The sequence below is a fragment of the Zonotrichia leucophrys genome, chromosome 5, assembly GCF_028769735.1.
Source record: "Zonotrichia leucophrys gambelii isolate GWCS_2022_RI chromosome 5, RI_Zleu_2.0, whole genome shotgun sequence".
Classification (NCBI taxonomy): Eukaryota; Metazoa; Chordata; class Aves; order Passeriformes; family Passerellidae; genus Zonotrichia; species Zonotrichia leucophrys.
The window spans coordinates 18378880-18395907 of record NC_088175.1 but is presented as its reverse complement, the minus strand read 5'-3'; the positions used below and the strand labels follow the sequence as shown (position 1 = coordinate 18395907).

The following is a 17028-nucleotide window of genomic DNA, read 5'->3' as shown; positions in this document are numbered from 1 at the left end:
ACCACTGCCAATATACAAGCATCTCCTCCAAAGCAAACCCCAGAAAGAAAACATGCAACAGTTCAGTTAACAAATATTGACTCTTCTCCATAAAAAGAGTTTGAAAACAGGTCCCAGATTTTAATACAAAAATGTTCCTTTCACCTGTAGCCGTGTGTTACAAAGAGAGCAGAGACATGCCCTGTGGTAGCATTCTCATGCCCTTGTCTCCTGCTGGCAAACACAATTCTTGACAGAGCCACAAGGTACATAAATCTGTTCTGCAGAGCTGTGTATCCAAGACAGAGCTCCTCATAAGGCACAGAGAGCAGAAAAGGAGGTTGCATTCTAATCTCACACCAATGTATTCCAGACAAAGTGGGAGGTTTCTCTGGCTGTTGTTTCTACAAGACCCATGAGGCAGCATCTTCTCTCAGGGCGGCCTAGGAGCTCAGCTCCTTTCTCTTGTGAGTGCCAGGGAGGCAGAATGAGGTTGGGAGAAGGGTGGCATGGTTGTGTCTACTCTTGGCAGAACTCCACACCATGAGTTCAGACATACTCTGGAGTTCAGACAGACTCTGTGTCCATCAGCAAAATCCAGAACTGGTCTTACACTGTTTGACACAGCTGCTGGCTTGGCAGCTCCATGTCTGCTACTGAGAGCTCTTCCACACATGTGCAGGTTCTGTGGCTGGCCAGACAAGGGCAAGTTCTTCAGTATCCTTCCTCAGAGGGGAGACGCTTCAATTTCTCACATCGAGTGAGCTCCCATCTTCCCTCCCCATGAAGTTTCAAAATCCAGCTGTGGAACTGCAATTCAACAGCACATTGAGGGATGTCTCTGCAAGGGCACGGTCCACCCCCAGTGAGGTCCCCAGCCTTAGTCACTCCCCTCTGCTTGCCAGAGACCCCCTCTACCTCAGCACCACAAGGGAGGCATGGAGCACTGCCTCCCTGTCTCACCTTTTCCAGGCTGGGTCTGTGTCCCACACTGATCAGTGTCATGCCCAGCTGAAGGCACATACGGTACAGTTCATGCTCCACCTCTTCTGTCAAGGCACTGGTGGCTTCATCTAACACTGAAAGAAAAGCCATGAGCCCCACAAATCCTCTCCCAACCAGACATCTCCTGTAGGCAAGAACAGCAACACCCAAGAACATTTCACATATTACCTGGAGCTCACCAAGAGCATGTGCAGAAGGCAAGTGAGGAGAAACCTAAGGACTCTGGTATTCCTCTGGCACAGCTGGTGGTCAGGCAACTAGGAAAGCTGTCTTTCCCCTCAAGTACTTGAATCCATCCAAACCACACTGTTCACCTCATTCCTCTCAACAGCTGCCCACCACTGCCTCATCCCCATCATGGCAAAAGCCAAGACATGAGCTTCTCCAGGCAGCCCACGTGCCGGAGTGCCAGGCTGAACAGCAGTCAGTGTACTCTTCCAGCATAGACCCTACATGGAGCAGGTAGGATGGCCTGTGGCACCTTCCTGACTATTAAGGGTAAATACTACAGACCTGAAGCAAATAAATTCAAATCATCTCTACAGCTTTTAGTTTGCCATCCACAGGTTCCTTCTGCCCAGACATCACTTAGCTGTGTCACGGGCTTCAGGGGAAAGAGAGGTACTTACATGCAGCTACCTGCTACTGAAACTGGCTCTGTTCACCCACATCCAACCTGGCCCTCATGGCAACTCCTCCAACAGTTCAAGCCCCCAGCAGAACCTAAGGAGCTGGCCCCATTAGCTAATCACAGATGCTTCTGTGGTCTCTCAGGACTGTTTGTCCCACTGCTCCTTGTCTTCTTTTGCCACATCAGGGCTAAATCTTCCATATTGCCCCACAACTGTACAGATGCTCGAGAGCTTCAGATATGACAGCTGCTGCCACACTCCCCAACATACGCACTGGTGAGCAGGCTGACAGAGTTCTTCTTCTGGTGCCATTGGACATGGACCATGAACATTAATCACCAGTTCCCCAAGAAGAAAATGTCTTATGTACAGCCTCTTGATTTACCACCGTCCGCACAAATAATGAAACATTTTCACATTTCACAAATGAATCCTCTGTGTGCTATGCTGCTAAAATAATAGCCAAGACAAAGCATGTTCCTAGAACAAAAGGGATTTCATGAGCTGTGTCTGTACCAGCTTCTCTATGCACCAAAGGCCTTTGGTTTTTTTCTCCCCTCTTTTGTAGTCAGTCACTCACCTGCATATTTTGGCTGGAGGTAGAAGAGCCGTGCAAATGAGAGCCTCTGCATCTCCCCTGGGGACAGGATGTCATACCTGTAGCAGGGTCGAGATTCAGCACCTTCCTCAAGAAACAGAGCTTGTTTGCTGAAAATCTTAAGGCTTCTGATATTGGAGACCAGCAAACAACTGTCCCTGTGTGTCCCTTGTGCCCCCCTCCATACTGGGACTGGCTCTGCACCCCTGTAAACAGTCAGCTGCCTGCAGAACACCACAGCTGGTGATTGTTGGCATAGATGCTCGGGCCATGAAGGCTTTGCTCCTGTATAGTGTCCACATCTCACAGAACACAGATAGACACAGATAAATCCAACAGCAATGTGCATCTGCTTAAAAGTGTTCCCCACTCAGAAATCACCCAAATACACACAGACAGTGGGCTCCCTTACCAGTTCCAGTCCACCTGTTCATCCAGTCCTCCAGCCCTTGCCAGCAAATCAGTCTACAGAGAGCACAGCAGACTTGTGAACACAGTCCCCAGCCCTATCAGCCTCTGGCCCTGAGCATAACCACCCGCTTTTTGCCAGTCTCCCTTTCCCAAGCTGAGCTGAAGTTGTACCATAATTCTCCTCCTCTTTCTGCCCCATAGACAGTTGTATCCCAGGCACAGACAATGTCCCCACATAAATTCAGCACACAATCATGCAGTGCTGCCACAAAAAATCATCCCTTCTTCCCTCGCTGGTGGCACCAGGAAAGTAGGCAGCAGTGCTACCAGTGACTCACCAGCCCAGCCAGCTCCAGGAATCGTACAATCCTCTCATCATCTGCAGACCCTAGGGAGAAAGCCATGCAGCATAAGGAGAGGCAGTGTGTGCTGGGGCCACTGCTGCATGAAGGAGTTGGTGAGGCAGGAGGGAAGAACTCGAGTATCTCCTGAGGCTCAGTGTGGTTGACCTGACCACTTAAGTTATACCTGATCCTGAGCTTTGGCAGATATAGCCCCAAAGACTGACCCTCCTTGAAGGTGTTAACCGTGCCTGTGAGCAGCATACCAGGAGGTAGCTGGGCTCCACAGATACACCTGAGATGTGCCTCAGTTCATGGCCGCAGCCAGAACACAAGGATCCAGGCTTCAACTGCCAAGGCCCTGCCCAGTTGCTGTCTTAGAGCTGAGACTGCACACTGTAAGCAGTGGAGTCATAGGAACAGGGCTCAGGTAAGAGCCAGCAAAAGGACTTTATGTGGAAGAGAAATACCTCAGGGTGAGTCAGCTGTGGAGCAGAACATACACTTGAGCTGGTACAGTTAGGACCTACAGAAGCTGAGAGGAAGGGCTGTGCATCTGCCATGGACCTCTCTGAAGGTGCTGGAGAGCCACAGCAGTAGCTGAGGGCTGTAGTTATTCTCAGCAAGATTGTGACTCCCAAGCTACAGCAGACCACATGTGGTCTGGCTTCAGAAGAGGGAAGGAAGGGAAGGGATCCATATATTCTGACCACAACAATGTGCAAAGCCCTGGGACATCATTTTGAAAAAGTGGAAAAGTAAAAGATGGAGGTGGATGGAAAATAAGATTAAGGCAAATATGGCTTGCTGAAAGTCAGACTGTACCAAACAAATCAAATGTATCCCAACAGCAACATATATCATGTCTAGCACAGCAGGAAGAACATGGCCAGGTTGTCCTCATTATACTAAGAGAGCAAGTTCTTATCAAGTGAGTATGCTCTCTCACAAAAGGAGGAGGAAACAGAATTGACCTTAACACACACTAATCTTCTAGGGAACACCAGAGCATCACAAGCAAAATGGATGAATGTTCCTGATGGGTTACAGCAGGGAAGAAGCTGCACTGGGTACAGGACAGTGAGGCACTACCACAGTGTTGGTTAATTGCTGTAATGGATTTTCACAAACCTGAAAGTGGATAGATCTCCTTCAGGGGATAGATCACCTGTTTAACAGAGCAAAAGAAACCATGTCAGAGAGAGCTGGACACTGCATCAGAGATGCAGTAACATGAACTGAGGCACCAGGGAAGGAGCACCCACAGGTATCCTCCCTCTTGCAGGGTTTGCAGGGCATGACCACAGCTGGGAGGCCAGAGCAAAGACAGACCCTGGGCTCACCTGCTCACGCAGGCTTCCATCAGTGAAGAAGGGCCTCTGTGGTAGGAACACCACTCCTCGGGGGCCAAAGCAGGTCAGCATCCTGATGCTCCCTGCACAGAGACACTCATCATATCTGCAGTATCAGGCACGAACTTCCCACTGCCCCCTGTAGTCCTGTCCCATGAAGTAGCCAACTAGACCCCACAAAAGTGTGTGTTTGCAACACAGAGCAAAGCAATGAGAGCCAGAGACTGTGACAAGAGATGGGTGGCTCAAATCAGTGTATCAGTGACACATTCACCATCACATGGTGGCACTGGCCTCACAAACTCCCACACTGCCACCTTGCAAACTCAGGGTAGCCTTGGTTGAGAAGAAGGCGGCTGAGGCAAGTAGCAGTCCTCACCCCGTGTGCTCTCCCAGAGCCCTCCGAGAACTCTCAGGAGAGAGGTCTTCCCTGTGCCAGTGTTTCCCACAATCATCACACTTTGTCCTTGTGAGATCCTGAGGCTCAAGTCCTTGATGAGCAGCTTGCCAGAGGATGGTACTGAGAGTGTCACTCGCTCCAGAAGGAAAGCTGTGTCCCTTGGCACTGGGTCCTCCCCAGAATGGCTGCTGGGCCACCACCAAGACAAAGAACGAGAGATCTGGGGGTAAGTGAGCATGCTGAGATTGGCAAAAATCAGGGACCTTAGATCTCCTGTGCCTCTGTGACAGTAGCCCTGCCCCACACACCCTAGGAATGACAACTGACAGTGAGCACTGCCTGCTCCAACCAAAAGCATACAACAGACTGTGACACCAAGGGCCACCTCCCTCCCATGGCAACCCCCCACTCTGGCAGCTGCAAGCCAGCCAGTTGCTGAGAGGTGACTCACCTGTCCAAATCCCAGCTGGTTTTGGCTTCTGAGTAGTTACCATTTTCTTTTCTGCCAAGGCTCAGCAAGGTCTCCTGCAGTTCACCAATCCTAGACACACAAGAGGTTGCATGAAAGCCAGGGACAATTCCAGCAGCCTCCTCACAATATCCAAACTTGCCCATGCTTGCACACAAACAACAGGTTTTTTGGGTTTTTTTTAATCACAGATCTGGGCAGAGTCTTGTTCTGCACTGCCCTTTCCTCCAGAGATGTGCCCACAGATAAGCTCACCTGTGTGTGTAGCCAGCTACATCAGTAACAGTGCTGGAGAGATCTATGAGCTGGCTGAAGCAGCCAATGAGGTAGATGGAAACAAAGGCATTCTGGGGAGAAATCACATGGCAGAGTAAGGGTCAGTGCTGAGCTGGGGCCCTGACCCTTATTCCATGACTGCAAGGAGGCAGCCAAGGAGTCCACACATTTGGCCACATCAGCTGTCTCAGGAGGATGAATGAGGAGTGGTGAAGTCACACAGGATGGTGGGAGTGAAGATGACCACACTTTGAAAGAAGCAGGGCTTCCCTGCTCAGTGCAGCAGTTTCTGCCAGGTAGACACATGTCTGTCACCCAGGGATGGTGTTTGCAGAGTGCCCGATGGCCTGCCTAGGGCCCAGCATTCTTGCCCAAGTCACACAGATTCACACCACCAGCCCTGCCTCAGCACCGTATATGGCTCAGAGCAGGGTGTCTCAGCCTGCAGTGCCCACTTAGCTATTTTTAGCTTTGCATTCTCTATCACAAGCCAGCTTTGAGTATCCGTAAAGAGTCAGGTCAGGAAGGTGAATGCAAGCCAGCTCAGCCTCTCTGGGGGCAAGGCTCACCACAGACAGTAGCCCAGGGCATAACCCAGATCCACAGCCCCATCTCCACCGCACTGCTGGAAACCAGAGGCTTTCTGACCTCCTGGGTTTTTTAGACACAGAGGTCAGAGCCAGGAAACACGTAAATGTGTCCTTGACAGTTCTCACACCCAAGTTAATCACCTACCAGCTGCCTACAAGCTCCTGTTTCCATAACACTGTGAGCTGGGACAGTCTAATCTGAAGATCAAGTGCTGCAGGTTATCTAGTCCCAGGGCCACCAGCACCACATGAAACCTCCATCCTCAGTGCCTGTTCTCCCTCCACAACGGGGTCACAGAGATTACCCTTAGCTCACCTTGCTGACAAGGGCACTGAGCTCTGTTGGACTCAGGTCGCCGTAGACACCAGAAAAGATGGGAATGGCAATGACCACGTAGCTCAGGATGCTGCCCAGGTAATCAAAGGTGTTGATCCCAACTGGGCACAAGCACATTGAAAGAAGACAGTGAGTTACAGTAGAAACCTCTGTCCCAGCCAGGCCCAAGTGCTGACCCTGAGCCCCATCAGAGAAAGAACCGTGTTCTTGCCTTGGCTCTTTATGATGAACCAGAGTAGAAAAACCTATTTTGCAGGATAGCACAAGCACCAGGGTGAAAATGCATTTGTCAAGGAAAGAGCACTTTGAGGCAGGCCCCTGAGCAGAGAATCATCATCCAGACACACAGCTCAGGGACTACTGTGGGGCAAAAGGCACTTTGCCTGCTTGTTGCTATGCTTCAGGGGCCTGACTGATTCACAGTGAACAGGAGGGAAGGGCAAAAAGGAAGCTCTGGGGTGAGGCAGTTTGCCATGAAGTGTGTCTTGGGAGCACACAGGCAGAAAGACTTAAGATTCCAAATTCCCACAGACACTTCTGTTCAGGGTTCTCCCTTCATTACACTGCCCAGAAGCTTGCTGTGCTGCTGAGACCAGGAAGAGTTGTCTTTATAGGAGTAATTTAAAGAAAAAAACTCAGTAAAAAAGGGAGAAGGAATATTTTCAGGGAACAGCTATGCTTAAGGGACAGGTTCTATAGGAAAGAAGTTTCCAAGCTCCCAACAACATATAGAGTGCCCAAAGCTCAAGCCCTTCCCTCTTTTCTTGGCGTGTGAACACCTGCACCACAAAAAAGCCAGATTCTGGGTCCTCCACAACTTTGCCTCTTTATGAGTTTTTACACAACAGGATTCCTCTTTAGCACTGCAGGAGGCACCCTCTGTTCACCCTCAGGGCTTTCACAGAGCAGCAAAAGGCAGAAGAAGAAAACACAGCACCCACCCAACTGCTCAACCAATAGAGTTTCACAGTGAGTGGGCCACCAGAATGGAGTTACCACACATCCCACTTCCCCCCCCACAGTGTGCCCACTCACTGTATAGCCACAGCTCCTTCCCTATCAGCTCTCTCTGGGTCTTCAGCAGGCTCTGCAGCCGCCGGTTTGTGCGCATGTGCTCCACTCGCCCAGCCCTGTAAAAGCAACATTGCAACATGCCAGACATCCTAGGACATTGGGCTTTAAAACTGAAGCTTTGAACGGGCCTGGCACCTTTGCCTCTGACTAACAAGCTCTTTATTGACCAGGAACTGAACAGCCAGGACTGTGTTCCTGAAGGGTATCATCAAGGAACTCTGGCTGAAGCAAGCAGTCCTACAAATCTCTCCCAGAGCCCATGGCGGCTGCTGTTGCAGCAGGAGCAGGTAAAGCCAGGCCAGACACTGTCAGAAGGCTCCAGCCTAAAGCACTGTACACCCAAAGTCAAACACAGTTCCCAAATACAGCCTGGCTGGAAAAGAGGCATGGCACTGCTACACAGCTGAATCCAGACAGGAGAGGGCAGAGGAGAGTCCAGGGGGTGATAACCAGCTCACATGGCCTGCATGGCCAGCAGCCTTAGCCCACCTCTTCCCATTTCCCACTCCACAGGAATGGGACAAAGGCAAGTCCTGAGCAGTGCTACCCCCAGTATGGGTACCCCAGCTCCACAACTTCCCCCTTCCCAGGGCTATCTCCATCAGGTCTCCCACCTCACAAGTTGGAGGTGATACTCCAGTGGCCAGGCTGAGCCAGGAGCAAGGAGGCATCTCCTAAACCACCACCTTCAAGCAAGTGTGACAGCTCCTGCTACTGCTCTGCAAGGCCTGGGCTGCCCTCAGGTGGCAAAATGCAGAGAGCGCTCCACGTCTCATTCCAGTCTCCCAGCTGCCATAGCACCTATTGCCCCTGACATCCAACACAGGCTTGTGCCCACTACACAAACCATGCTCCCATCACAATCTATGCAACAAGGGCCCAAGAAGATAAGGCCAGAAGCAGCACAAAAATATCCAAAATAAGATTTTTGAGGTCTCATTTCTAAAGATTCTCAGTTCATGGAAAAATACATTTTCTTTCTCAAAAATGCACCTGGTTAGAATTCAGTTTGGCTTCACTGCCTTACAAAACATCTCAGGTAACTACTGAGCTGTGGTCTTTACTCTCCATGTATTAGGAAAGGAGAAAGGCTTGGATACAAGGAATTAAAGGTGAGAAAGGAAACAGAGACCTTTGTTTTAGAGCTATTATTCTGTTGCAGATGAGGAGAGATTGCTGTATTGGTTTCCTCTTTTCCTCCCATTCACTTCACTTTTAAAGCAAGTTTGCCAAGGACTTAGTAACAAAAGAAGTAAAAAGGTGGCAGTGCTCTGCTTCTGTTTCTTCCTTTACCAAAGCAATGTTTAGGCAGTCTTAAGAGGACAAGATCACAAGCTAGAGAAGTTGAGCAATCAAAACCAGCCACTCACCATGTGCTCCTCCTCTTGCAGGATTCTAGGGATGCAACCTTTTAAAAAATTCCTTTATTTTTAATTATGATGCATACCATGAAAATGCCTGGTTCTGTGCAACACAGCTAAGTTCTAGTTTCACACAAAATGACACTTTTCTACTAAAACATTGTACTGAACCTAAACATTCTGTTTTCTGGTAGAATAATCCACTTTCCATTTTCTACTTAGTAATAGAATTCTTTAAAAAAATTCAGAATTGTGAGGGAAAGTACTGCATCTTAAATAAGGGCATGTAATTACAGTATCTTTTCCATTACAAAAAATTATCATTAACCAGTAAGAATCAGAGTGCAAAGAAATAACTCAGACTTGCCAGTACAAACCAAGACTGATTTTGGTTATTTAAATGAGTTTCATGCCTGTCAATGTAAGTTGTTATGAAACCACAGTGAGGACAGCACCACAACACTTTAAATGCTCACTCAATATAGCATGAAGGAGCCAAATACAGATCATGGGCAGGGAAGACCAGAGTGAGGACATGTGCTACTATTCCTGGAAGAAGTGCAATTTCACAATGTATAGGGCCAAGGCAGGCTCATGACAAGAGAGCAGCAACAACCTCCTGCCACCCCAACACAAGCTACACCAAATTCATGCCTCTTTTCCTGGTAAACCAAGCAGCAGCTCAACAGGCTTCAGGGCATCACTAAATGGGGGAGGTGCTGCCGGGCTCCTGATTATGTGCTCAGCTCTGGGGTGAATGGCATTGAGCAAATTCAGAGTGCCAGTACAGCATATGGAGGCTGAGGACACAGACTGAGCAAGAGAAGCAAAGCAGAGCTAAGGTGGCCAAGGAGCAGCTAGCACACCCACAGAAGACATGCAGGCAAGCAGCAGCAGGATGGGGCCAGAAGCAACATGCAACAAGTCCTCAGCAGAACCAGATGCAATCAGACTTTGCGCAGTCTTCCAGGTAAGGACCAAACAAAACATCAGTAATGATCTCTAAGCCAGCACCAAATCTGTATCTGCCTCTGAGGATGTTAGAAGGGAGCAAAGGAAAGATAGCTGTCTCCAGTTGCTGTGGATTATTTCTGCAGATGATGCACAGAATGCAAAGAACCGAGTGTCAGGGCTGTATGATGCTGCTGTGGAAGGGATAGAAAGCTGCATTAACAGAACTTGGGCTCCTTTGGGACATGTGAACACAACAAGGACGCTCTGAACTGGGACAATCCTCTTGAGGATACAAATAAATTAACACTACTAACCTGTAGAAAGCAGCTGGTTCTGCGTTGACACGAATCTGCATGTGCTTGAACCTGTACAACCAAAAAAACATAACTGTGCACAAATGCTCAGTGAATTATGTAGCCAAAACCATTCCTAGAGGAAACTTATCTTGCATGTTAGAGCAGTCATCTGAAGCATCTCTTGACAGAAATATTCAACAGGCTCAGAAAGGCACCAGAGACCAAGGCTTAAGATGAGGTGCCATCATTCAGGGCCAGCTCAGTGATACATTTGTTTGATATCCTGCTCTCTGTGCACATCTTCTTAGCCCTTGGACTTGGCTCTTTGCTGCTAGTCCAGCATCTCCATACAAAATCACCACAGACAACTTCCCTGGGCTGGGTTCCCTGTGCCACAACAGCTTCTGCTGTTGTCCCTGGATGCCTTGAACCCCAGGGAAAGGTACAAAGTCCCTGCTGCACACACAGCCAACCCTGCAAGCAAGGGGGAGGAGGGGAGTTGCAGAGCATATGGAAAGACTGGTTGAGACTGAACCAAGGACATTGCCTGCCGTGACACAAGGCTGTGAATGGTTGGCAGGGGCTCAGTACACTGACTCTGAGGCACCATTGCACAGGCAGCCTTCTCTGAGAGTGGGGAAAGTCACAGACAAGAGAATTAGCTACATACACAGCCCTGAACGGGGACAAAAAACCAGCTTTCACAGGAACTGCCAAGGAGCAGTGAAAACACAGCTCTGCTGGAACTCACCTGAAATCTCCCTCCAGTTTTTCCTGCTGCACAAGTTTAGACACAATTGGGCTCATCAACACTTTGTTAATCATCGTCCCAATGATGAAATACCCAAAGATGCTCACTGGGCCTAGCCAGCCTGTGCTACAGAGGAGAAACAGAAGTCAGCCAATAATCCAAGCAAAAGGACACTCCTGCACCATTAGGCTCAAGCAATCAGAGCCCTCAGCTGGCACCTCTCTTGGCTTTCACAGCAGAAGTTTGGGGCCAACATTGCACATCCCAGCATCCCCAAGGCAGAGTTCTCTTTGGAGTACAGAGACCACTCACCCATGTGTACAAATATCCATTTGGGGAGTTATAATGTGGGTGGCAGGCTCCAAAAACAGAACACAGAAAAGAGGTGTGCAAGCAGGGCCAGGATCCATCCTTACCTGTGAAAGCACTGGTATGTGTAGTAGGCCAGTGTGAAGGGTGAGATGACAAGCTTGCTGGCCATGGAGCTGAGCTGCCTGCAGAACCTCTCCACATCCTGGCTGATGCGCTGGTCCCTGCTCAACACAAAGAGCCATTGGCACCATTACAGCCCAGAAGCAAGAGCCAGTACTAAACCCCTAACAGGGCACAAAGCAGGCTGTTTCAGTGCATGAACATGGGACAGGCAGCAGGTGAACAACCTTACCTGGGAAGGATCTGCTGATTCCCCACACAACCTTACCTGGGAAGGATCTGCAGATTCCCCACAGGACACCATTTTCATGGCCCAGCAGGACCCACCCAAGGGCCTTCATGGCACCCAGGAAGAATAACTCTTGCCATTGCTTTCAACCTGTTCCTTGTATTTATCCTCTGTTCCACTTTCAACAACATTGTTCAACACTTGTGCTGAAGGTCTCTGCATCATTGTCCTTTACTCCTCTTCTATAACAACCCCCATACTATGAAAAACTACTGAGTGTCCCCCTAACCTTCAGTACTGGACTGAGATGCCATCAGACCCACCAGGACAGGCTAGAGCACAGGCCAGGCCTTCACCAGCTATTGGATATTTGCAAACACCTCCATCAAAACTACCCTTTCACAAGAGCAAATCCCTTGGCTCTACGTGGAGTGCCTCTGGTTCCTTTGTTGCAAAGAAGGAAGTGCTCCCACCCACCCCAGCCCACAAGAGCAGGAAGCAGCACACCAAGCCTTCTCACCTCACTAGCAGCAGCACATGGGTGACAAACCCTCAAGTCCTATCTATCCCACTGCTGAGCAGGAGCTGCACTTGGGACAACTAGGAATAATTTCAGTGTATTTACTCCTCAGCACCTCATCTGTCCAGAGCACATAGATGAAGGCTTCAGTCTGCTGTGCTAAGCTCCAGTGGAAAGGCCATAATGTAATGCTGGAGTTCAGAATGAAGAGCAAAGATGGACTCTTGGATAGTCTCAGTGCAGATACTGCCACAAAGGCACTCATCTTTAAACACTTTTGCAGTTCTGGAACAGCAATGGATTTAATTCTGGGGCAGCTCTCACCCTGACTGACCTCTCAGTCATCATTTTTCCTTCTCTTCAGACTGTAATATTCCCACAAAACTGTAACTTAAATTGTGATAGAGTCTCATCCAATGATATTGCTTTTTACAAGCTATTAAGTAACATGTAATGAAAATACATAAAAGCATCAACTCAAATGCCCTAGCAGGTGCTGTAAGTGCTTGTATGCCACTAGGAACCCACTCTTCATTCCTTCAAAGAGGGTGACTTCATGCATTTACCACTCAGTTTGGTTTGCACTGCATAATGGGAGGTCTCTCTTGCTCTGGTTTGTTCTCTAAGTACCTGTTACAGGGAAAAAGCTCTCATCAAGGAATTGCAAGATGAAGAGAATTTTGGCAGTGGCACCAAAACCACACTAAACAGTAAGACTGAAAGTTGGAGCAAAAGCAAGGTGTAATAAGACATACTCCACAGTAATCCCACACATTTGGTTTGCAAAGGCCATGAGAGCTGTCTCTTGCTGCAGGGCAGACTGACCCAGTTGTCTCCTACATTTCACTGCACAATGTGGACATGTTCCCTAGTTAAAAATAAACCTGAGCAGAATAATCATGTGGTTAGGGGCCTCTGTCCTTTGCTTCCACTTGTGTCCCCAAAGAAAAAGACAGCCATGCAGGAGCTTCTGGCTTCACTGTGCTGCACTGCCTGGGAAGAGTTGCATGCCCTGGTGACAAACACATTTTTTTAACCTCTCCTTGTAACTCCATGCCACTGAAAACACTATCAGAAATGAACATTTAATGATACTGGAAGTAAACACAACAGCAACCTGGAAGTGCATCAGCTTGATAATGATGACCTACTGCCCAACATGTGGAGCTGTTTGACCCAAGCTGAACCTCTCTCCTTGACTGCTGCTCCCCCTTAGATACCCAGCATGTTTTCTTGCAGCAGCCACACAAACTACCCTGCTCTGCAATGAAGGAGCAAGGACAGGCAGCCAGTAGCACCAGGCAGCAGAAGTGCAGAAGCTTCTTCAGTTTCTTGAAGTTTCCGCTATTAGCAAGAGTTAGGAGTCCCTGCAACACAGCAATTTTTTCCCTGGACATGGTCTCGTCTTGCCATCAACATGAGGTATGTCACCAATGCAGTCACTAGATCAGAGGCGCCCACTCCAGCAGAGGAGAGCTTGGAGTCTCAAAACAATGGTATAACAACACATTATCTGGAAAATATTCCCCTTTGATTTCTTGTTTTTCAGCTAGTATTTAATAATAACAAATTTAAATTCTGGAGGGGGAAGAAACAGGGAAATTCTACACTGAGATTGGCTCAGCTGGTTAAAGCATGGTGCTAATAATGCCACAGGTTCAATCCTGTGCGGACTACGCAGTTAAAGAGTTGGACTCAATGATCCATGTGGGTCCACTCCAACTAAGAGTATTTTGTGATTCTGTCACCTCTCACATGGTGTCTAACATAGGATTTTTGGCTTCTCACAGTGTGCAACGATGACAGCAAGGCCCTGTGTGCGAGGACAAGCTGGAAGGCCAAAGTCCACACACAGCTGGGAGGAAGGGCATTCGACCTTTGCAGCGCAGCCCAGGCAGATCAGCAGCCCTGCAGTAAGCAGTGCACAAAGCAAGCTGGAGAGACCTCTTGGGGGTGGGTCTGGGATCCACAAGGAGACTGAATGCTCCTCCTCTTATATTTCAAATCACCACTGACACTTCCTTCCTAGGAACAGGAAGGGGAAACGCAACCCTCATACAGTGCAAAACAAAGCCCTTCCTGGATTTGGCTCCCATGGGTTATCAAACCACAAAAATACAACTGAACTGTGCTCAGCTGCAGATCCTGGTGTTTGAAGTTCAAACAGAACAGGGACTGTCCTAATGCACCAGTGGTGTGAAAGAAAGGAGAGACACTGCTCACTCCAACCTTTGCAACATCACACAGTGTCAAGGGTTGAGTTTGCAGACAGCATGTTTTATAGCAGCACTATCTAGTATAGCATATAGCATATATAGCAGCTCTATCTAGTAGAGCCCTGTTCCAATGGGCATCCACTTTCCTTGCAGCTGAGACATCCTGCCCCTAAAACCGGCAGTCACAGGAACTCCCAGCAATAGGTATCACCTCCCACCAGGGTAGAAGAGGGTGCCTAGATTTGTGCCTGGATGGTAAAAGCTTCTAGGGCTCAAGCCCCTACCCAGAGACAAAGAGAAGTCGGGAAAAGGTGCACAGCAGCCCAGGAGAAGCCAAGCAAGATACTGAAAGAAGCTGTCAGCAGCCTACGGGTTATCGATGTCCTCACGCAGCACGAGCAGGTTGTAGTAGACCTGGCCTTGGAAGTAGCAGCTGTGGAGGTACTCAGTGAGGGACTTCCTCCAGTTCACATACATCATGTTGCAGATAAACTGGTCGAAACTTTTTAGCTGGAACAAGGGCAAAGAGATGGATGGGAAGAGATAAGTGAGAACAAACATTTTTCCAAAATGAAATAAAAACCAGCAGTTTGTACTAGTGACCCAGCGTATGGGCAGAGGCAGACTTGAATCCTTTCTGACCAAGATCATGCCAGGCGCCATGGGCAGCTTTCTCTTCCTCTCCCAAGACATGTGAGCCTCTGGTCTTACCGTGGAGTTCACAATGATCAGAGTCACAGCAACAGCAGTCAGTGTTTTGAATCCGGAGAAGTCCTTGTTCCCTAGGACCTCATAGTACTGGCTGGGGATGACGCCGACCTGGTAAATAACCAGCTGCTCTGGAGGAGAAAGGCAAGCAAGGGAAGGAATTGATGGACGGCGGTGACAAGGCAAAGTGGGGGACCACAGGGAGCAGACGTGGGGTGCAGCCCCCCATCCCCGCCACCCGGGCTCACCCAGCAAGGCGACACCGAGCAGCGTCAGGAACATGAGGACGCTCGGGGAGGGCCACCCGGGAAAGAGCACGGCCAGGAGCCGCAGGAACCGCCGCAGGAACAGCCCGTCCAGCCGGGAGCCAGCCCTGCAACGGCGGGAGAAGCGGGGGGTGGCAGTGAGCTCGGGGGTCCCACCCCAGCTCCCCTCCGCCACGCCCCGGCCCGGCCCGCTCCGTCCTCACCGCCCGCGGGCCCCGGCGCCCCCCGCGCTGCTGCTGCCCCCCGCCATCGGCGCCCTCCGGACCTCACCGGCCCGGCCCGGCCGGCCAGACCCGCCCCCGCGGGCGTTTTTCATGAATATTCATCACCTCTCCTCGCCCTGCATCCGCCCCGCCCGGGGCCACCGCCGCTGCCGCCGCTTCCGCGTGCGGCGTCACCACAGAGCTCCCGCCCAGCGCCGCCTCTCCCCCGCGGCCCAGCGGCACAGCGCCCCCTGGCGGCGCCGGGCGGGTGTGCTGCTCAGCGCACAGCGGAGCCGGGCGGGCCATCCCGGCGGGCCATCCCATCCCGGCGGGCTATCCCGGCGCGGTGGGTGCGCTCGCGTTCCTCACCTCTGCCCCCCCGCCTGCTCACAGAGCCGGACCGTGGTGCCGGGCAGGGTTCAGGGCCGAGCCGCAGCCGTAGCGCCGCAGAACCGTGCACTAACGCCTCTCTTGAGGAAGGAGCTGGACAGGCACGAACTGATCCCTCTGCGGATCCCAGGGGATAAGGGAGAGTCGCCCTGGGCAGCAGGTATTGCCCGCCTGTTACAGGGGAGACAAGAAAGAAGTTCCAGTACTGATTCTGCACATTCGTCTTATTTGGGGGTGGGCAGTGAAGTTTCCGTTTGCTTCCAAAGGACTCACAACTGGCAGTGACCACTGCAGGGGATTTCTCAGGCCAGGACATTGGGATTGGGCGGCGATCCCCAGCGCGATGGTGATGGCAGGGCCTGCTCCCCACCCTGCTGCAGGAACGAACGAAGCAGTGCGGAACCCCCGGCAGAGGGAGGGACTTCAAGAAAGCGGCAATGAGTGTCAGTGAATGGTCCCTCTCTGGCTTCTCAGTGCCCCCAGTTTTAATACAGAAACCAACTTATTTTTTTTGTCAGGTTGGAATCTAGTTTGGGTTGGAATCTGGTTTCATAACCCAAAAAGTCATGAAATAGTTCAGAACAAGTAAATTTCTGGACAAATCTGGAGATTAGAGATGGGAGATCCTGTGAGGTGCCATGCCTTCCTTACTCATGTGTCTCTCCCCGACCATCCAGTTGATGCCATTTCTTCTGCAGAGCCCTTGGGCTTTTGCGTGTACCCTGTGGATCCCTCTTCCCATATGCCTAGTAGCTTTGTTCTTCTGCCATTTCCCTGCCTCCCAGCACTCCTTCTCTTCCTTCACCCTCATCTCCTTCATCTTTGCTCTGCTGCTACCTGCTCAGTGGTCCAGATAATTCATACTTCACCCTTCACAAAATCAGTGTATATGTTCTCTGGGATGAAAGAAGACACATCAGTGTGTTTCCTTAGCAAATGGCCTTGTCTCTAAGCAGTGTCCCTTTCTCCTTGCCCTCATCTCCCTTCTCTCATCTCTTTTGGAATTCACAATGCTATCAGTTTTTTATCATGCTAAAGGTTAAGCTCCAGAGGGCAGAGATCAGCCCTGTGAAAACCTGACCTCAGTGATGACTAACTTTTATGTTAAAAGAATCATGGGGTTTTTTCTCAGCTGTTGCATCAGACCTGGGTGACGTTTGCTCCTAGGCAGTCACATCCTCTCATGGAGCAGTACTGCAGCTGTGGCAATTGTGTGGGTCACCTTGTCAGTGGTTACC

General features: G+C 50.1%; 1 protein-coding gene across 10 annotated transcripts; it reads right to left on the bottom strand.

The window, feature by feature from the left end:
- Positions 1–69: 69 nt before the first annotated feature.
- ABCD4 (ATP binding cassette subfamily D member 4) lies at positions 70–15845 on the bottom strand. 10 transcript variants are annotated; one of them, XM_064713371.1, is made up of 19 exons: positions 15468–15558; positions 15180–15304; positions 14935–15062; positions 14594–14733; positions 11243–11359; positions 10827–10952; positions 10094–10144; positions 7426–7520; positions 6370–6491; positions 5443–5534; positions 5170–5259; positions 4698–4906; positions 4310–4401; positions 4098–4134; positions 2964–3013; positions 2627–2679; positions 2197–2273; positions 943–1058; positions 73–789 (listed from the first exon to the last, which is right to left on the bottom strand). In XM_064713371.1, the coding sequence occupies exons 1-19, from the start codon at positions 15521–15523 to the stop codon at positions 694–696; spliced, it is 1872 nt and encodes a 623-aa protein (XP_064569441.1). In that variant the 5' UTR covers positions 15524–15558; the 3' UTR covers positions 73–693. The 10 variants fall into 10 exon arrangements, with proteins under 10 accessions (XP_064569450.1, XP_064569441.1, XP_064569449.1 ...); XM_064713375.1 differs by lacking the exon at positions 15468–15558 and adding an exon at positions 15770–15845 and having other exon boundaries at positions 74–789; XM_064713373.1 differs by having other exon boundaries at positions 74–789; positions 15527–15582.
- Positions 15846–17028: the final 1183 nt, after the last annotated feature.

What these genes read in the sequence shown, in the direction of transcription:
- ABCD4 (XM_064713371.1), bottom strand. Translation starts at nt 15,523, where the DNA reads ATGAATATTCATGAAAAACGCCCGCGGGGGCGGGTCTGGCCGGCCGGG. An exon ending in TGATCATTGTGAACTCCACG is followed by an intron (nt 14,734 to 14,934) that starts GTAAGACCAGAG and finishes CCCTTGTTCCAG; the next exon opens with CTAAAAAGTTTCGACCAGTT. An exon ending in GTAGCTGGCTACACACACAG is followed by an intron (nt 5,260 to 5,442) that starts GTGAGCTTATCT and finishes TTGTGTGTCTAG; the next exon opens with GATTGGTGAACTGCAGGAGA.